Genomic DNA, 22,248 nt, shown 5'->3' on the forward strand with positions numbered 1-22,248 from the left:
TGACAGGGATGGGGAGGGTGTCTGGACACCTTAGTATTTGGCTGATAACACACAGTGGGGGTTGATTTACTAAAAGTGGAAAGTGCAAAATCTGGTGCAGCTCTGCATAGAAACCAATCAGCTTCCAGTTTTTTTTTTTTGTCAAAGTTTAAATCCATAATGTGTAACATGGCAACCAAGCTATGGAGACAGCAACTCTGATAGGAAGAGAAATAGCAACCAATCAACCTGTAGATAATTCCTTTCTGAGTGTATAAAATGACAATGTATCTAATAAATTAGCTGGCTTCTAAGAGTATTGGTTATATTAGAGGTTGTAGAGGCTCACCTCAAGTTATTGCCAAGTTTACAGTCCACAGCTAAAGTGCTTTGTATATTTTGTGCCTTCAGGGCTAGAATTATAAGAATTCAACAGGAACCACAGGAACTCATAGGAACCCAAGGAACTCATAAGAACTCATAGGAACCATAGAAACTCAAAGGAACCATAGAAACTCATAGGAACCATAGAAACTCATAAGAACTCATAGGAACCATAGAAACTCAAAGGAACCATAGAAACTCATAGGAACCAGAATAACTCATAAGAACTCATAGGAACCATAGAAACTCAAAGGAACCATAGAAACTCATAGGAACCATAGAAACTCATAAGAACTCATAGGAACCATAGAAACTCAAAGGAACCATAGAAACTCATAGGAACCAGAATAACTCATAAGAACTCATAGGAACTCATAGGAACCATAGAACTTCAAAGGAACCATAGTAACTCATAAGAATTCATAGGAACCATAGGAAACTCATAAGAGCCATAGCAACTCATGAGAACCAAAGGGACCCATAGGAACTCATAAGGAACTCATATGAATTCATAGGAGCCATAGGAACCCATAGGGACTCATAAGAACCATAGTAGCTCACATACCTCCAATTGAAGCATAGGAACTCATAAACACCCAAAGGAACTCATTGAAGTCATATGAACTCATAAAAAATGTATATAAACCATAGGAACTTATAGGAATGCATAGAGACCATAGTAACTTATTGGGAACCATAGTAACTCATAAAAACTATAGAAACTTATAGGAACCATGGAAACTCATAACCATAGGAACCCATAAGAACTCATGGGAACCATAATAACTCATAGTAACTCATAGGAACCATAGGTACTCATAAAAACCATAAAACTGATAGAAATCATTGGAACTCATAGAAACCATAGTAACTCATTAGAACCAAATAAACTCATAGGAACCATGGGAAATCACTGAAACTCATGGGAACTCATAGGGGTCACAGTATCGCATAGGAATCATAGGAACTCAATCTTGTAAAGAGATTATAGTCGGGAACTCAACCGCAACAGGGATGGGGAGAGTGTCTGGTGTTATTTCACCTTTACATTTTTTTCTTTAAAGGTGAACTAACCCTTTAAGGGTGACACAACGCTCCGTCCCTGTCCTCCAATTGTACTCCTATGTTGTCACTCTGTCACACAGGTTTTCAATGGAGCCAATACACATTACACAGGATGGTCCACTGTTTTCATCAGGAAATCCGCCCAGAGAAATGTCATGCAACTATTACTTAAAGTTTAACTTTTTTTCCATTTATGATAGAATGAAGGCGGGTTATAACCCCTGTCAGGTTTTTTTTAACCATCTGTGTCCCTTAGAGGAGATTTCCCTTCGCTTCCTGTCCCATAGCCAAAACAGGAAGTAAGAAGAAATCAATCCAAAGTGAGAGAATCCCTGGTTGTCACCAGAACTACTTTCCCCATTGGAGATTTCCCCTCTATTCTGGTGACAACCCAAAATGTGGGATTTTCTTTTTCTTTCACTTTTGGTAATAATGGTAAAAAGGACAAATAGAGAGGATGAATCTCCCTAACAAAATAACAAACAGCAATAAAAACTGACAGGGGTTCTAATCCCACTGCACCCCATCCAAGTTTTGCTTTTGGTTACATTTTAAAGTATAACTAAAAGCAAAACATTTATTTTAGTTTTGGACAGAGTGGAGGTTTTTATTGCTGTCTGTGATTCTGTTAGGGAGATTCACCCTCTCTATCTGTCCTGCTCACCATTATTACTACGTGAAAGTAACAGAAAAAGCCCACATTTTGGGTTGTCAACAGAACAGGAATAGAAGGAAAATCTCCAATGGGGACAATAGTTCTGGTGACAACCAGGGATTCCCTCACATTGGATTGATTTCCTCTTACTTCCTGTTTTGGCTATGGGACAGGAAGTGAAAGGAAATCTCCTCTATGGGACACAGATGGTAAAAGTGAAAAGTAACAGAAATTCTAAAATTTTGAGTTGTCCCCAGAAAAGTATGAGGGGAAATTTTCCAACACTAGTTCTGGTGACCAAGGGATTTCCCTAATTTGCAGGGATTTCTTCTCACTTCCTGTTTTGGCTCTAGGACAGGAAGTGAAGGAAAATCTCCATAATGAGACAGGGATGTAAAAAAAAAAAAAAAAATATCTAACAGGTGTTATAACCATCCCTTATGCCGCATATACACGAGCGGGTTTTCCGTCGGAAAAATCTTGGATGGTTTTTCTGACGAAATTCCGCTCAAGTTTGGCTTGCATACACACAGTCACACAAAAGTTCTCTGAACTTAGGACCGCCAAGAACGCGGTGACGTACAACACTACGACGGGCCGAGAAAATGAAATTCAATGCTTCCGAGCATGCGTCGAATTGCTTCCGAGCATGCGTAGGAATTTTGCGCGCCGGAATGTGTACAGGCGATCGGAATTTCCGATCGTAACTTTTTCCGAGCGAAAAATTGAGAACCTGCTCTCAATCTTTTGCTGGCTGGAATTCGGCCAGCAAAAGTCCGATGGAGCTTTACACACGGTCGCATTTTCCGACCAAAAGCTCTCATCGGTCTTTTGTTGGCCGAATTTCCGATCGTGTGTACGCGGCATTACTCTTTTTTTCTTAAGTTTTGCCTATAGTTTGCCTACTTTAACCTCATGCAGACAGTTAGTGCTTGCAATGAGGATGCAGGAGATTAGCAGCATTAAGTTGCAACAAAAAATGAAACATTTGTAAAAACAAGTATAATATTGTACAAAAAAAAAAAACAAAAAAAAACAAAAAAACAAAACAAAACATGGCATTGTCTATGACACACAGTGCTTTCGGTGGCAAACTCTTTTGGGGCATGGAAAGGAATAGTAACAGATAATCAAATTGTCTTCTTCAGGATATCCTTGAAGGACACAGAGTCAGGACCTGGAGACGAATCATTTGTCTGTTCTGATGCAGCAAAACGCATAAATTTTGCTGCATAAAAATGCATGTCAAGGGGAAATCTTAATTTTTCCAATGTGGTTGGTTCACATGTACGCAATTCAGTTTACCATGAAAGACTGGGGACCCATTCACACCAACACATGTGCGTTACAGTGCACACTGCCTGCATGTGAAACCGTGTATAGACAGCTATAGACTGGAGATGACTGCAGCCTGATGCGGCAGATTTCAATCCGATTGATAAACTGATTTTTTTCAATTTCATTTTATTCTAATTCACACATAATGAATTTTGCCTTAATGAATGTATTCACTCATCATATTACACATTTTATTATATTTATTTAATTTACAATTTCGTCAGGATTCCACACCCAGAAATGCATCTTTACACTTCAGATCATACACTATATTCCCAAAATTATTGGGACACCTGCCTTTGAACTTTAATGGCATGCCAGTCTTAAGCCCCGTACACAAGATCGGATTTTCCGACAACAAATGTTGGATGTGAGCTTGTTGGCTGAAAGTCCGACCGTGTGTATGCTCCATCGAACATTTGCTGTCGGACTTTCCGACAACAAATGTTTGATAGCAAGTTTCTCAAATTTTCCGCCAACAAAATTTTTTTGTCTGAATTTCCGATCGTGTGTACACAAGTCCGACGCACAAAAGTTCACGCATGCTTGGAATCAAGCAGAAGGAGTCACACTGGCTATTGAACTTCCTTTTTCTCAGCTCATCGTACGTCTTCTCTGTCACCGCGTTCTCACGTTCGTAATTGTTGGCCAACATTTGTGTGACCGTGTGTATGCAAGACAAGTTGGAGCCAATAACCTTCAAACAAAAATCTACGGTTTTGTTGTCCGAAATTCCGATCGTGTGTATGGGGCATAAGTCCGTAGGGTTCAATATTGAGTTGGCCCACCCTTTGCAGCTATAACAGCTTCAACTCTAGTGGAAGGCTGTCCACAAGGTTTAGGAGTGTGTCTATGGGAATGTTTGACCATTCTTCCAAAGGCACATTTGTAAGGTCAGGCACTGATGTTGGACGAGAAGGCCTGGCTCGCAGTCTCCACTCTAATTCATCCCAATTTAAAATAAAATAAAGATCCTTTGTAATAGGAATAGTGCGTGACAGGTCCTCTTTATGGAGAGATGTGGGGTCAATAAGACCCCACATCTCTCCTTCAGGCTGGAAAGGCTGACATAAAAAATAAACTCTCCAGCCACGTCCTTGGCTTTGTTTACTCCTGCCAGTCCGGACGTGATGTCATAACGTCACGCGTCCAGGCTTCTGAGGGTCATAGAGATGACGGGACCATCTGGTCACCAGAAATGGTAAACTTCCGGCGGCGACTGATTCGTTCTCCGGCTCGACGATCGCAGGGGTGAGCCGGGAGAAACACCTGAGGGCGACGGGGGGGGGGGAGGACGACCCTCCTGCCACCTGTAAGAACGATCAAGAGGCTGAACTTCCACCATGATTGTTCTTACGGTGCACAGAATACCCAGCTGAAAAATATTATCTCTGGATGATGCTTGTAGCTGCACCCATTATTCAGATATCCCCACTCAAAGTCCATGACGTCATATGACAAACCTTGGGCGGGAAGGTTGGGTGGTTAATGACACACGCAAAATTTTTGAATACCTGGCAGCCTTGGTTGGATCATTTTACGCTCTCTCAATTAAAGGTGCAGCTTTTGGATTTATAACTGGTTATAAATTAAATTTAGATCATTTTGTTCACACAAATAGAGCCTTCTTTTGGTGGCATTTGATCATCACTGGGTGTTTTTTTTTTTAATATAAAAGAAATAATTCTGACAAAAACAATATTTTCTACTTTCTGTTATAAAACATATCCAATAAAATCAAATTTCTTCATTAATTTAGGCGAAAATGTATGTTACATGTTGCAAGTGCTGGCTGTGATCGGGGGGGCTGATTCTGCTAACAATGCATTTTTGGGGACACTAGTATAGTTCTGATCGCGATCAAGATACTGATCCTGATACTGAGTCCTCACCTGTGGCCACACCCCACTGACACGGTTTATCCCAATTGGGCTTAATCGTAGAGGTGGGCCACATGTTGCACTTCACTGCTCTGCAGCCGCATGAAATAAACGCAGTTGAAGCCTGGTGGTTCAGCCTATTTAGCAAAGAAAGAGGCGTGAGGAGGCAACATATCACCTCCCAACCACCCATCAACCATTCTTTGAAAAGTGATCTACCGCCGATTGTTTTTCCACAGAGGAGGAAAGGGCTGCTGCACATCTTTACATGCCCTTAGAAAGATCACTCCTAACACACCTGATGAAGGGACCCTATAACCCCTAAAATGTGTTGGATTGTACCTGATAACAGGACCCAATTAACCCTGAAATGTGTTGAATTGTTATCTGATTGTTATCTGATAGAGACCCTAATAACCCTGAAATGTGTTGGATTGTTGCCTGATCAAGGGACCCTATAACCCCTGAAATGTGTTGGATTATATATGATGATATATATGATGAAGGGACCTTATTAATGATGAAATGTGTTAGATTGTTGCCTGGTGAAGGGACCCTATAACCCCTGAAATGTGTTGGATTGTTACCTGATGAAGGGACCCTATAACTCCTAAATGTTTTGGATTGTACCTGATAAAGAGACTCTACAACCCCTGAAATGTTTTGGATTGTTACCTGATACAGGAATCCTATAACCAGTGAAATGTGTTGGATTGTTACCTGATGATGGGACCCTATTAACCCTGAAATGTGTTGGATTGTTAGCCGATGAAGAGACCCTATAACCCCTGAAATGTGTTGGATTGTTACCTGATACAGGGATCCTATAGCCTCAAAAATGTGTTGGATTGTACCTGGTGAAGGGACCCTATAACCAGTGAAATGTGTTGGATTTGTAGCTGATGAAGGGACCCTATAACCCCTGAAATTTGTTGGATTATACCCGATGGAGGGGCCATATAACCTTTGCAATGTGTTGGATTGTACTTGATGAAGGGACCCTATTAACCCTAAAATGTGTTGGAGTGTACCTTATGAAGGGGCCCTATAACCTCTGAAATGTGTTGATAAGGTAACAGACTTTCTGATTTTACCATTGTTACCCGTCTTTTTTTCTTTGATCCTTTTTTGCCAGTCTGGAGCACTCCTAATTCATATAGAAACCTGGACAGACGCTCCAGCCTGGCTCATTCTGGAGGAGGAAAGATGGTCCAAATATTTTCCCAAATAATCGCTATTGCCCTTGGGTACCTGGGGTAATTCACAAAGATCCATGCAAGAAGAAGAAAATCATACAAAATCCACCATATAAACAGCATAAAGATCCATGGAGTACAGCAGCATTGATTTTGAGGATCCCAGTAGAGTTATACATGCTGACATTGAATGTTTACACTTTATAAAGGTAAAATACCTGCCAATGGCTGTAAGATCTGGACTAAAGAACTAAAACCCAACCTCAACTGTGCGGTCATTTGTTACAATAAGACAGCAATATAGCTCATGTAATTAGAGAGCATGTTCTCCCGAACCCACATATACCACAATACGTGACAACTTTCCATTTGCATGCAGCCCCCAGCTGATGTTGTATCCTACATAGAATATTACTGTCTGACCTTAAGTCAGGCATGTGCAACCACCCTGATCACGTTTTTTTAAATGTCTTGGGGAAATCCCATTGCTAGTATGTTATGTATGTTTTTTGCAATCTATTGTTAAAATTGACTTCCTCGTTCACGTACTGCAGCCATACTTTGGAACCGTAGAGTTTCTCAAGAGCTTTCTATGGGTTCATTGAGCCGCGACCTTCCTTTTGATGGTCCTTTTAGCTCTTTGGAGGGCATTCTGACCAAAGCCTGCATTCTCTCAACTGACCACCAATGTAAGGGACATTCTTCCAACTAGCCACCACTGTAAGGGGCATTCTTCCCATTGAACAGCAGTGCAGGGAGCATTCTTGCCGCTGTCCACCAATGTAAGGAGAATTCTTCCCACTGACCACCAATGTAAGGAGAATTCTTCCCACTGACCACCAATGTAAGGAGAATTCTTCCCACTGACCACCAATGTAAGGAACATTCTTCCCACTGACCAACCTTGTAAGGAACATCCCACTGACCTCCAATGTAAGAAACATTCTTTCCACTGACCACCAATGTAATGCCGCGTACACACGATCGGACTTTACGGCATACTTGGTCCGGCGTACCGGATTTCGTCGGACAATTCGATCGTGTGTGGGCTACAGCGGACTTTGTTTTCTCAAAAGTTTGACGGACTTAGATTTGAAACATGTTTCAAATCTATCCGACGGACTCGAGTCCGGTCGAAAAGTCCGCTCGTCTGTATGCTAGTCCGACGGACAAAAACCAACGCTAGGGCAGCTGTTGGCTACTGGCTATAAACTTCCTCCTTTTAGTCCGGTGTACGTCATCACGTACGAATCCGTCGGACTTTGGTTGATCGTGTGTAGCCAAGTCTGTTCATTCGGAAAGTCCGTCGTAAAGTCCGTTGAAAAGTCTGCCGGGCAAAGTATGCTGTAAAGTCCAGTCGTGTGTACGCGGCATGAGGTGCATTCTTCCCACTGACCACCAATATAAGGAACATTCTTCCCACTGACCAACATTGTAAGGGACATTCTTCCCAATGGCCACCAACGTAAGGAACGTTCTTCCCACTGACCAACATTGTAAGGAACATTCTTCCCACTGACCACCAATGTAAAGAGCATTCTTCTCATGGACCACCAATGCAAGGGGCATTCTTGCATTGACCACCAATGTAAGGAGCATTCTACCAATAGAACTCGAATGTAAGGAACATTCTTCCCATTGACCACCAATATATTTCCATTGACCCCCAATGAGCTGGTTTCATTAAGGGTTTACCAAGACCTAACATTTATTTTATGGGTTCTTCTGGAGAAAAAAAAAGGTAAAGAAAGACTGATATAGGGGGAGGAGAGGGTGGGAGTCATTTTGTGCTACAAGCTTTCCGGCTAAGAAAAGGACTCTGACAATAGCTGTAGTCATATAATGATCATCCACATGGAACTCAACATAGATCAATATGCATGTCATAGGATTATTTTCTAAATATGTACTATGTATATTGTTTTTCAAATTTCCTGGGGCATTCTCTCTGCTGGTATGGATGATGTTTGCATTCAAATTTTAGAATGTACTTCCTTATTGATATAGTGCAGCCATTCCGAGCTAGGGTTCTTTAGAACCCCCAGAGTTTCTCATGAGGTTTCTAGGTGTTCCTTGAGCTGTGATCTCTCTTTTGATGGTGCCTACATGGTTCCAGGGCCAACCCCACCTGCCAGAACCAGCAGCATCAAACCAATGTTCTTTTTAGCTGTTTTGGGTTGCATTCTTCCAACTGACCACCACTGTAAGGCATATTCACCCATTGACCACCAATGCAGGGAGCATTCTTCACATTGACCAGCAATGTAGGGGATATTTTCTCCTCTGACCACCACTGTTAGAAGCATTCTTCCCATTGACCAACATTGTAAGGAACATTCTTCCCAATGACCACCAATGTAAGGGGCATTCTTCCCACTGACCATCAATGTAAATAAAGCAAGCCATAGATGAAACGATTGATTGCAGGAAAGAAAAGCCCTCAATTCCCCCATCAACAAAGTCAGTGTTGATGGGGAAATGCCTCCCACGGAGCCAATGTGTTCTCCCAGCGGGGAGCCGTCCCTTTCAGGAGAACACAGTGATTATTGCTAGAGGCAATAATCGCATGCAAAAATCCAACATGTTGGTTGTACCCAAGTTGATCGATGGATTGACTTGGGTACAGTCAGCCTGCCCATACACAAAATGAATCTTGGCTGGTCCCAGCTGAACCGGCCGAGATTCAAACCATCTATGACTGGCTTTAGGTGCATTCTTCCAACTGACCACCAATGTAAGGAGCATTAGGCATTGACCCCTGATGAATTGCTTTCAATAAGGGTTTACCAAGACCTAATATTTATTCTATGGGTTCTTTTGGACTCTGGAGAAAAAAACGTAGAGAAAGGCTGATATAGGGGGAGGAGTCTGACAATAGTTGTAGTCATATAACGGTCATCCACATGCAACTCGAAACACTCACCGGACACTTTATTAGGTACACCTGTTCAATTGTTTGGAAACACAAATTGCTAATCAGCCAATCACATGGCTTAATGTATTTAGGGAAGACGACTTGCTGAGGTTCAAACTGAGCATCAGAATGGGGAAGAAAGGGTATTTAAGTGACTTTAAATGTGGCAATGTTGTTGGTGCCAGACGGGCTGGTCTGAGTATTTAAAAAACTGCTGATTTACTGGGATTTTCACCCACAACCATCTCTCGGGGTTTACAGGGAATGGTCTGAAAAAGAGAAAATATCCAGTGAGCAGCAGTTGTGTGGAGGAAAATGCCTTGTTGATGTCAGAGGTCAGAGGAGAATGGGCAGACTGGTTCCAGATGATAGAAAGGCAACAGTAACTCAAATAACCTCTCGTTACACCCAAGGTATGCAGAATACCATCTCTGAACGCACAACACATCGAACCTTGAAGCAGATGGGCTATAGCAGCAGAAGACCACACCGGTTGCCACTCCTGTCAGCTAAGAACAGGAAACTGAGGCTACAATATGCACAGGCTCACCAAAATTGGAAAATGTTGCTTGGTCTGACGAGTCTCCATTTCAGCTGTGACATTCAGATGGTGGGGTCAGAATTTGGTGTAAACAACATGAAAGCATGGATCCATCCTGCCTTGTATCACCGGTTCAGGCTGGTGGTGGTGGTGTAATGGTGGGGGGGAGATTTTCTTGGCACACTTTGGGCTCTTTAGTACCAATTGAGCATCATTTAAACTCCACGGCCTACCTGAGTATTGTTGCTGACCATGTCCATCCCTTTATGACTACAGTGTCCCCATCTTCTGATGGCTCCTTCCAGCAGGATAATGCACCATGTCACAAAGCTCCAATCATCTCACCACTGGACAATGAGGTCCCTGTACTCCAATGGCCTCCACACTCACCACATCTCATCCAATAGAGCACCTTTGGGTATGTGGTAGATTCCCATCATGGATGTGCAGCCGACAAATCTGCAGCAACTGTGTGATGTTATCATGTCACTATGGAGCAAAATCTCTGAGGAATGTTTCCAACACCTTGTTGTATCTATGCCACGAAGAATGAAGGCAATTCTGAGGGCAAAAGGGGGTCCAACCCGGTGCTAGCAAGGGGTACCTAATAAAGTGGCTGATGGGTATAGATTAATATCCAAGTCAAAGGATTATTTTCTAAATGCGTACTTTTTCAGTCTACAATTTGCTGCCAATATGTGAATATTTTAGGAGATCTCCAGAGCATGTGAATCGAGGCACCTTGGTATGAGGTGGATAATAATTAATTTGTTGAGTCTATTGACGGCCGAAAGTGAAACCAGGGAAGTCTTATGTAAAAAAAAAAAAAAAGTTTCCCACTCCCCCTCAGTGATGTGTCTATTGTCTTGTTCCCATCTACAATTGCTTAGCAAATACATCCGAGTTCCCCCTTCACCAGGGCAGTGTATTGCAACGTGCGTTGTTTTCGTGCGTTGAGGCACATTGCATAAGACAGCCCATTCAAAGTGAATGTCCTGTGTAAACGCAACTTAACAAAGGAAATAAACAGGTCCTGCGACTTTTTTTTTTTTTTTGGCTACAACACAAAGCACAGAGCACATGTATCTGTGTGTGGAATTGCACTTTTATACAGGTTTGTTGCAGCACACTGTAGATGTGTAGTGGGTAACACTTTCGCCTAGCAGTAAAAAGGATCACTGGTTCAAATCCCAACCATGACACTACCTGCCTGGAGTTTGCATGTTCTCCCTGTGCCTGCGTAGGTTTCCTCCGGGTACTCCGGTTTCCTTCCACACTTCAAAGACATGCTGGTAGGTTAATTGGATCCTCTCTAAATTGTCCCCTAGTATATGAATGTGCGTTAGGGACCTTAGATTGTAAGCTCCTTGAGGGTAGGGGCCGATGTGAATGTACAATGTATATGTAAAGCGCTACATAAATTGACGGCGCTATATAAGTACCTTAAATAATAATAATAATGTGCATTGGGGTGCAATTAAAGCGGGGTTCCGGCCGTGAAAAAAAAAATTTAAGTCAGCAGCTACAAACACTGTAGCTGCTGACTTTAAATAGGTAGACTTACCTGTCCTGGGTGGCCCCGATGTCGGCCGCCCGAGGCCGTCCCGTCCCTCGGTTCTCAGGTCCCGGCACCGCCATCCTTGCGGCTTCACTGCCAGTTTCCTACTGCGCACGCTGAGGAGCAGAACACGCCGCGGAATAGGAAGAGGCAGATTAGGAAGACTGCCTAGCAACAAGTGTTTCAGGTAAGTAAACTTTTTTTTTCACTTGTTTTTTTTTTAGTTTTTTGCAGATCTTTGGGGCATTTTTTTTTTTTTTTTAGGGTGGCCCTCCACTTTAACTTGTTTTAATACAAATCTACAGTGCGTCATCTTGTATTATAACATATTGGGGGTGATTTACTAAAACTGGAGAGCGCAAAATCTGGCGCAGCTCTGCATAGAATCCAATCAGCTTCCAGGTTTTTTATCAAAGCTTAAAGTGGTTGTAAAGTCACAAGTTTTTTTTTACCTTTATGCATTCTATGTATGGAGGTCAAAAACCTTCTCTGTGTTGCGCCCCCCCTCTAATACTTATCTGAGCCCCCTCTCGATCCACTAGAGAGCCTTGCCTCTCCAGGGTCTCGCAATCCTGATTGGCTTTTGGCAACTTCGGGAGCCATTGGCTCTCTCTGCTGTCAATCACAGCCAGTGGGCCAATCAGGAGATGGGGGGCGGGGCCGAGACACAGCTCCGTGGACTCATGGAGCCGCTACTCAGGAGTGAGCCTGCTTTGGCTGCCCCCCCCACAGCAAGATGAATCTTGCTGTGGGGCTCGCTCCCGAGCAGTGGCTCCATAAGGCCCTGGAGCTGTGTCTCGGCCCCGCCCCCCCATCTCCTAATTGGCCCCCGCTAGGAGAGAGGAGCCAAAAGCGATGGTGTGGGACCAGAGAAGAGGAGGATGGGGGCTGCTCTGTGCAAAACCATCACACAGAGCCGGTGAGTATAAAATGTTTGTTATTTTAAAAGGAAAAAAAAAAAACAAGACTTTGAGGCTCGGTTCACACTAGATGTAGATTCACAGTGAATTTGCTGCAAATCTGCACCGCGTCAAAAATCGCAACCTGTACATGTCAACCAATATAAGAGTGTATGTTAAGTTAACGACACCCCGAAATCAGTTTGCAAAACCCAGTACGATTTGCAGAATCAGATCGCATGGGTGTGAACACCCATGCGACCTGATTCTGGTGTGGAGAAAAAAAAAAAATTCCCGCACGAGTTTGCTGTGAATGCGGTGCGATTTGAGCCATACAAATCCATGGCTCAAAATGCACCCCAGAGACACTGCATATAATGCGCTGCGATTCCTCTGCAAATTACATGAGGTGTCCCGTACCGCAGCAGTGTGAACCCGGCCTGATACCGCTGTAATTGAAAAAGCTGGAGCTAGAATCCAGTGACTGCGGCTCCATTAGGGGCGCAGGGGCGCCACCCCCCTAATCCATGCGCCCGGGCTATAATCTCCATGCGGGGCGGCGGACACATGGATTTCAATGGGTTTTTTTTTTTTTTAAGCACATGATTAGAACCTGAGGCTGTAATTGGCTTCAAAAAAGGGTGGGCTTGGGGCGCAATGAGCCCACCCAGTTGTGTGACATTAGCGAATTAATATTCACTAATGTCTTCCTGCTTCACCTCCCGGCCAATCAGGAAGCGGGTCCTGAGACCTGATTGGCCAGGAGTCGGAAGATCAGATTGGTCGCGAGTCCTAAGTCCTGATTGGCCGGGAGGAGAAGCGACCACGGGAACTCGGGAGGAAATGCAGGAGGGAAAGCCGCCAAAGCCGTGACCTGGATGGGGTAAGTGTGGGGCTAGCGGGGGGCCTGACGGGGGAGCGGAGATTGATCAATTGAGCGGGGGGGGGGGGGGGGTTGGCTGGCTGGAAGAAGGGGAGGTGGTTGGCTGGCTGGGGGAAAGGGGGCCTCGGCCGCCCCCCCCAAAGAAAATTATGCACCAGCCGCCACTGCTACTGAGTCTGATTGGCTACCATGCACAGCTGCACCAGATTCTGCACTCTTCAGTTTTAGTAAATTTCCCCCAATGCATGTCACGTTTGAATTTTAACACCTATTATGATGTAACTTGTCCTGATCGTTTGTAGAATTTTTTTTCTAACGTGAATCCATCAATGAATTGAAGACATATCGCACCACCATACATGCAGAATATACAACCGGATAATGACATAAACACAATTACTGGTATTACCGAGTTATTTCCTTGTGTGTTGCTGCACAATAATGTCAACCTACGCCCGCCGCACTCACTCCGCGGACAGCTAATCCTGCCCTCCAGCACCATGTACAATGGCTTACTCCTTAAGCCTCCATTGTTATGTATACAACAAAAGATCACAGGGGGCTCTGCGATCGGTTTCAGTGACCAATCAGGGATGGTCTCACCCCTGAACAATGTCCAAGCAAAAGTCATTATAACTCTGGGGACAAAGGGAACTATTTTACCAGTTTTGGGTAAAATCGTAGATCGATTGTTTGGAAAAGAGTTGTAGTGTCCTGACCTGGATTCAAACTGAGGACCCCGGCGCTGCAAAGCAGGAGTGCTAATGTGGTGTGACAAAACTTCTGTGACAAAACTGCTCAGGTGACACCATATAGATGAGTGAAAGAAAAGAAAGGAAAGGAAAGAATGAAAGAAGAAAATAAAAAAAGAAAGGAAAGAAAATCAAAAAGAAAGAAAAAGGAAAGGAAAAAAAAAGGAAAGAAGGGAAAGAAAATCAAAGGGAAAAAAGTAAAAGAAAAGAAAGGGAAAAGAAAAGAAAGGAAAAAAAAGAAAGGAAAGAAAGGAATGAAAAGAAAGGAAAGAAAGGAATGAAAAGAAAAAGAAAAGAAAGGAAAGAAAAAGAAAAGAAAGGAAAGAAAATCAAAGAGAAGAAAGAAAAAGAAAAGGAAAAAAAAGGGGAAAAAAAGGAAAGAAAATCAAAGAGAAGAAAGTAAAAGAATAGAAAGAAAAAAAAAAAAGGAAAGAAAAAAAAAAGGAAAGAAAAGAAAAAAGAAGAGAAAAGAAAGACAAATTTATCCTGGTGGAGATATAATACATATTGGAAGGTGATATGATTAGATAGGAGATCTCCAAACTTCCAATACAATACAAGGATCACATATTTTACAAATATTCACGGCCCGAAAAAAAAATAATACCTTTCAGAAACAAATGAACACATTTTATATGAAACCTTTTTCTGTAATCTGCACGATCTGCAGATTTCCCTCTTCTTACACCAGAGTCCCCCCTTACATCAGAGTCCCCATCAAGGCATGCTCTGACATCAGGGTCCCCATCAGAGTCCTCCTTACATCAGAGTCCCCCTTACATCAGAATCCCCCTTGCATCAAGGTCCCCATCAGAGTCCCCCTTACATCGGGATCCCCATCAGAGTCCCCCTTACATCAGGATCCCCCTTACACCAGAGTCCCCCTTACATCAGGGTCCCCATCAGAGTCCCCCTTACATCAGGGTCCCCATCAGAGTCCCCCTTAAATCAGGATCCCCATCAGAGTCCCCCTTACATCAGCGCCCCCCTTACATCAAGGTCCCCATCAGAGTCCCCCTTACATCAGAGTTCCAATCAGAGTCCTTCCTTAGATCAGAGTTCCCTTCAGGACCCACTCTTACATTAGGGTCCCCATTAGGGTCCACCCTTACATCAGATTCTCTCCTTACATCAGAGTCCCCATCAGAGTCCCCCTTACATCAGAGTTCCAATCAGAGTCCTTCCTTAGATCAGAGTTCCCTTCAGGACCCACTCTTAGATTAGGGTCCCCATTAGGGTCCACCCTTACATCAGATTCTCCCCTTACATCAGAGTCCCCATCAGGGCCTGCTCTGACATCAGGGTCCCCATTAGAGTCCCCCTCACATCAGGGTCCCCATCAGGGTCCACCCTTACATAAGAGTCCCCCCCCCTTACATCAGAACCCCACTTAAATCAGATTCCCTCCTTACATCAGGGTCCCCAACAGAGTTCCCTTTATATCAGAGTCCCCTGGTCCTAGCAGCAGGGGAAAGAAAGATTCAGAGCCACTATGGGAAGAATGATCCATGCTACCTTAGAGCAGAGATAGATAGATAGATAGATAGATAGATAGATAGATAGATAGATAGATAGATAGATAGATAGATAGATAGATAGATAGATAGATAGATAGATACATAGGGACGGACGGATAGATAGATAGATAGATAGATAGATAGATAGATAGATAGATAGATAGATAGATAGATAGATAGATAGATAGATAGATAGATAGATAGATAGATTTGGAAAAGAAAGTAAGAATAAATGAATAGATGGATAGATATATCTAACGATCTAGGTGTCAGTGCCGGAAATGGAAAGAAACAAAATGAATGATAGATAATCAATGGAGAGAGAGAAAGGAAGAGAGAGATGGGTAGATAGATTGGGAAAGAAAGAAAGACGGAAATTAAGAAAGAAAGAAAAAAGAAACTGAAGTGAATAGATTGATCGATCTGGGTGATAGCACCAGAAACCAAAAGAAAGGGAAAAAAAAGGAAAGAGAGACAGAGAGAGAAAAGGAAAGAAAGAAAGAAAGAAAGAAAGAAAGAAAGAAAGAAAGAAAGAAAGAAAGAAAGAAAGAAAGAGAATGAAAGGGGATGAAAAGAAGGAAGGAAGGAAGGAAGGAAGGGGGAAGATAAAATACAAAAAATTAAGAAGGGAGGAAGAAGGGAGAAATGATAGAAAAGAAGGCAGGAGGAAGGAATGAAGAAATGAGAGAAGAAAAGAAAGGAAGGAAAGAAGGAAGGAATAAATACTAAAGAATGAGACATGTAGGGAGGAAAGAAGAATGAAGGCAGTATAGAGAAGGCAAGAGGAAGGAAAGAAGAAATGAAAGAAGAAAAGAGTGAGAGAAAAAAAGGAAGGAAAGAAGAAGGGAAAAAGAAAGAAAGAAAGAAGATAAAAGAGAAGGCAGGGAGGAATAAATGAAAGAAAGGAAGGGAAGAAAGAAGGAAGAATTGAAGGAAGAAGAAAAATAAGGATAGGGGAGTGTAAGAAGGAAGGAGAAAGAAAGAAAAAGAAAGAAAGAAAGAAAGAAAGAAAGAAAGAAAGAAAGAAAGAAAGAAAGAAGCGTGAACACAAAGTGGATGGATCAATGAGGGTGACAGCGCTGGAAATGATCGGTCGTTTTTAGAACAATCTTTGTAAAGTTCATTTCTACATTTTTTAAAACTATTAGAAGTTTGGAGTCAATCATTGAACTCCAGCCACATACAACAGCTGAGATGACATCACACCTCTCCCCCTGTATACCCACAGATGTCAGTGGGGGTGTCAGTCGGTCACATGACCTGTGAGAGTGTCAGTTAGTCAGTGAGGGTCTTACCTTTCCCAGGAGCAGTCCAGTGGCCAGCAGCAGGAGCAGCAGCACAGGAGGCACACTCCCCATCTCCAGCTCTCTTCTATCCAGTTAGGCTGTAGAGGACCCCCAGCTCATGGCCCAGCACACACACAGTCCCAGTGTCACCCAGCCAGCAGTCTGTACTCTCTTCTCCTCACTTTCATGCCTTGATAGTAATGTGAGATGTTGTAGGGAAAACACAACTTCTGGGAGGAGCAAACTTGTAGTGTCAGGAGTCCCTGCTTCGCCTTAACACCTTCCCTCCTGGGAGGCAGCAGTGTGTGCTCATGGAGGGTGTGGAGGGGAGGAAGGGGTCACATTGCTTCATTCATTATCACCAGGCGGGATGGATGGATGGATGGATGGAGGGGCTGCCGGGCTTTACATTCCTTTCCCACCATGACTGTGAGGAAGTCAGGGCTCCTCACTCCTCTCTGCCCTCCCTTCTGCATTCCACTATAATTTGGTTAGAAAGCTGAGGATCTGGATCACTGTCCTAAAAAAAAAAAAAAAAAAAGCAACAAAACAGAGGAGGAAGTGGGCTGTCAGAGAGCGCCTTGTTGGGTCTGTACAATGTACGCTCCGCCATGGGGGTTGTTTTAGTTCCAAATCTGGCCATAGATGGATCAGAATTGCATCTACCCAAAAAAACAAGACACCCAACGATGATCCCTGGACAGACTTGTCAATGAAAACGTCTCTGATTTCCTGATATGACCAACAGAATCAGAAAACTCCTATTTACTGAATTATTATTATTTTACAGGATTTGTATAGCGCCAACAGTTTACGCAGCGCTTTACAATATAAAAAAAAGACAATACAGTTATAATACAATAAAATACAAGAGGATTTATGCCGCGTACACACGGGCGGACTTTTCAACAGACTAGGTCTGGCGGACTTTTCGACGAACTTCCCGAACGAACGGACTTGCCTACACACGATCAACCAAAGTCCAATGGATTTGTACGTGGTGACGTACGACCGGACTAAAATAAGGAAGTGCCCTAGCGTCGGTTTTTGTCCGTCGGACTAGAATACAGACGAGCGGACTTTTCGACCGGACTCCAGTCCTTCGGAAAGATTTGAAACATGTTTCATTTCCAGGTCCGTCAAACCTTTGGGAAAAAAAGTCCGCTGGAGCCCACACACGATCGAATTATCCGCCGGACCAAGTCTGCCATAAAATCCGCTCGTGTGTACGCGGCATAAGAGGACCCTGCTCAGAAGAGCTTACAATCTAATAGGGTGGGGCAGGTGGTACAAAAGGTTGTAACTGTGGGGAATGAGCTGTTGGAAGTGGTAGAAGATTAGTTGGTGATGTGATAGGCTTCCCTGAAGAGATGAGTTTTCAGGGATCGCCTGAAGGTAGCAAGAGTAGGGGATAGCCGGACCGGTGGAGGTAGAGAGTTCCAGAGGATGGGAGAGGCTCTGGAGAAATCCTGGAGACGAGCATGGGAGGAGGAGATGAGAGAGCTTGAGAGCAGGAGGTCTTGAGAAGAGCGGAGAGGGCGGTTTGGGTGATATTTGGAGACAAGATTGGTGATGTAGCTCGGGGCAGAGTTGTGAATAGCTTTGTATGTTGTGGTTGGTATTTTGAATTTAATTCGCTGGGTGATTGGGAGCCAGTGTAGGGATTGGAGGAGAGGGGTGGTGGTCAGTGTAGGGATTGGAGGAGAGGGGTGGTGGTCAGTGTAGGGATTGGAGGAGAGGGTTGACAGACACTGAGCGGTTGGTAAGGTGGATAAGTCTGGCAGCAGCATTCATGATAGACTTGAATACTAGCAACCATGTCAACCTGGCCGAAAATCCAGGGAAATCGCCGTTTTTTTTTCCCACCATTCTCACCATGCTTTTACCTTTTTGCTGCAGGAGACATTTTTTTTTTGAAGGTCCTATTTACACTATGACGGCATGTGTTGTGCATTTTCCGTGAGTTTTCAGTGCTCCGTTACAAGTAGGGCAGCCCATTCATTTCATTGGACTGCAGTTTGCATGACGAACACATCAAAGTAGCTCATGCAGCTTTTTTATGGCTCCGTACAGGCGCGATGGAGCGCACGTAACTTTGCAATGCGTTTTCCACACAATCCTGCGCTTCGCTTGTAGGGCAGCCCATTTATTCCAGTGTGCATCAAATACGCAAAAGAGGTCCCTGACCCTTTTGCAAAGTCATGCCACACCGAAACGCATGGCGCTGCATGTGTTTTTGTGCATGCAAAAAATGTGTGCATTAGCAGATGCATGGGGTGCCATTAAAAATGAAAGGGGAACTCCACTCAAAAGGGTAAGTTCCACTTTTCTGCCCCCTCCCCCCATCCTGTTTAACATTTGGGCCATTTTTTTCTTTAAGACAGTGAATGAAGGTTCCAGAATTATTTGTGCAATGACACCTAATATGTGCAGCTTGACAGTCATTTTTGTTTGCATGCATTATATGATTGTCGGGGGGGGGTACAAATTTTACTTTTTTTTGGGTGTTATTTTATTTATTTGATCAAACTTTAATTTTCTATACTTTATTTTTTCTTTCATCTTAAAGGGGTTGTAAACCCTCGTGCATGCTATGCATTAAGGTGAAAAAACTTCTGACACTGATCGACCCCTCAGCCCCCCCCCGTTTTAATCACCTGAGCCCGTTCGTTCCCTCGGCTGAGACCCGCTCTTCCTCTCTGCCTGGGGTTCTCGGCTCTTTGATTGGATAGATTAATAACAGCGCAGCCATTAGCTCCCGCTGCTGTCAATTAAATCCAATGACGCGGGCGCTGGGGGGCGGGGCGGAGTCTGGCATTCTGTGTCTATGCACGCAAATGCTGGACTCAGGAGCGCACCCACAAGGTGACCCCCCCCCCCGGGAGAGGGCTTTTTCCAGGGGGGTTACCAATGCGAGGAGGAGCCACGAGTGCCACCGGGGGACCCCAGAAGATGAGGTTTGGGGCCACACTGTGCAAAACGAACTGCACAGTGGAGGTAAGTATGATATGTTTTTTATTTTAAAAAAATAAAATCGAAGGTTTACAATCACTTTAACTTTGTTGCTATCACAAGGGGTGTAATGAGCTTTTTATGTGATAGTATGGTGTAGGTAACAGGTTCTTTTTAAAGCGGAACTAAACTTCATCTGAGCTGGGACCAGGCAATACAAAAATATATTTTCCAACGATAATCTCCTCTAGAGATAGATTCATTCATCTAAAATTCATACATGGGGCATATTACACTCCCCATGGCTGGCCCGGATTTATCCTACACTCTCGGAGACATGTCCCATATAGTTATGTAATATGGCAGGTGTCTCCAAACTTTCTACACAAAGATCAGACTTTAGGGGGGCCGGACTGTGGCCATCGGGAGTACAAAATGTCCCATTGTCAGTGGGTGTATAAAATCCCCCATGATTGGAGTCATTGGTAGGAATTGTGCCCATCATTCATGTCATTGGGCCCCCTTGTTCGTATCATTGGTAGAAATTGTGCCCCATCCTTGGTGTCATTGGGCCTCATTGGTGGTGTCCTTGGGAAGCATTATGCCCTATCATTGGTGTCATTTGGCCCCATTGTTGGTGTCATTGGGAGGAACTGTGTCCCATCATTGATGACATTGGTAGGAATTGTGCCCCATCCTCTGTGTCACTGGGAGAAATTGTGGCCTTCATTGGTGTCAATAAATAAAATAGCACACCAAGGGCCTGATAAAAGCAAGCAAAGGGCCACATCCGGTCCCTGGGCTGCAGTTTGGAGACCACTGTAATATGGGAATGCCCAACTCTTCAGGATTTCTGGAGGAAGGTGGTGGCAGATATAGAGTTGACCCCAAGGTGCTCCTTCTGGGTATTGTTGATTCAGTGACACAATCCACGCATACAAAACTGTTATTGTTCTACTTGTGTTTCTATGCTAGAAAGGTACTCCTACAAAACCTGGAAGTTGACAAACTCCCCCTACGGTTGCTTAGTGGCGTCTGCTAGTGGACTCAGTGCTACCTCTGTACAAACTTACGTACATGGGACGCAAATGTCCACAGAAATTTGGAAAGGTATGGGACAAGTGGGTCACTGCTAGATCGCTCGATCTCTAGACCCCTGCTCTCTATTACGTGGGAAGTTGGAGCACCAACTGAGGTCACAACGGATCGCAGATCTCGAGATCTGGTTTACACAGAGCTGACTGTGCCTGCTTCGAATGACCCCATGCTAGTTCCAATCCTCCTCGTATCTTATTTTGATGACCTCTCCTCTGTGTGAATTGTGAATTTTTGTTTTATTTTTATCTTTCCCCTATCGAACTATGGGGTTGATTTACTAAAATTAGAGAGTGCAAAATCTGTTGCAGCTCTGCATAGAAACCAATCAGCTGCCAGGTTTTATAGTCAAAGCTTTATTGAACAAGCTGAAAATAGAAGCTCATTGGCTGCCGTGCAGAGCTGCTCCAGATTTTGCACTCTCCAGTTTTAATAAATCAACCCCTTCCTCCCTCCCATCCAACCCCCTCATGTGTTTTATTCTTCCTCCAGTGGATCCCTGTCCCCCAAGATGGGTGATAACAATGAACAACATCTAGTAGTGACTCACTGACTAACCCTCACATCCCATATAACCCCCCCCCTCTCTTCTTTTTTCCTTTTCGATATGCTGTTGTCCAGAAATGTATCGGTGAATATGCTTTCTTTTGATCTTTTAACGTATCATATGCCTCATTGTTCTGTATAAGACTTTTGTAAATCTGCTTCACTAATAAAGAAATGTTGAGAAGGAAGGAAGGAAGGAAGGAAGGAAGGAAGGAAGGAAGGAAGGAAGGAAGGAAGGAAGGAAGGAAGGAAGGAAGGAAGGAAGGAAGGAAGGAAGGAAAGAAAGAAAGAAAGAAGCAAACTCCCCCATCCACCCATCTCTACATGCTTTATTTTGTTGAGAAATCACGAAGGAAGGAAGAAAGGAAGGAAGGAGAAAAAGAAAGAAAGAAAGAAAGAAAGACCCCATCCACCCATCTCTACATGTTTTATTTTGTTGAGAAATAAAGAAAGAAATAAAGGAAGGATGGAAAGAAAGAAAGAAAGAAAGAAAGAAAGAAAGAAAGAAAGAAAGAAAGAAAGAAAGAAAGAAAGAAAGAGAAAAGGGGAGAAAGAAAGAAAAGGAGAAAAACAGAAAAGGGAGAAAAAAGAAGGAAGCAAGAAAAGAAAGAAAGAAAAAAATAAATAAATAGAAAGGCAGAAAGAAAATGAGAACGAAAGAAAGAAAGAAAGAAAGAAAGAAAGAAAGAAAGAAAGAAAGAAAGAAAGAAAGAGAAGGAGAAAAAAGAAAGAAAGAAAAAAAGAAAGAAATAGAAAGGGGGAAAGAAACAAAGAAAGAAAGAGAAAAGGGGAGAAGGAGATAAAGAAA

General features: G+C 43.4%; 1 protein-coding gene across 1 annotated transcript in view; it reads right to left on the minus strand.

Annotated features, from left to right (window-relative positions):
• LOC141111935 (receptor-type tyrosine-protein phosphatase beta-like) overlaps positions 1 to 17,335 on the minus strand; it is a 337,059-nt gene extending 319,724 nt beyond the window's left edge. Inside the window, exon 1 of the mRNA XM_073604158.1 lies at positions 16,857 to 17,335. Within this exon, the coding sequence (XP_073460259.1) occupies positions 16,857 to 16,919 (63 nt within the window). The 5' untranslated portion in view covers positions 16,920 to 17,335. The remainder of the gene's footprint in view (positions 1 to 16,856) is intronic.
• Positions 17,336 to 22,248: the final 4,913 nt, after the last annotated feature.

This window comes from Aquarana catesbeiana, linkage group LG11 (genome assembly GCF_042186555.1).
Source record: "Aquarana catesbeiana isolate 2022-GZ linkage group LG11, ASM4218655v1, whole genome shotgun sequence".
Taxonomy (NCBI): Eukaryota; Metazoa; Chordata; class Amphibia; order Anura; family Ranidae; genus Aquarana; species Aquarana catesbeiana.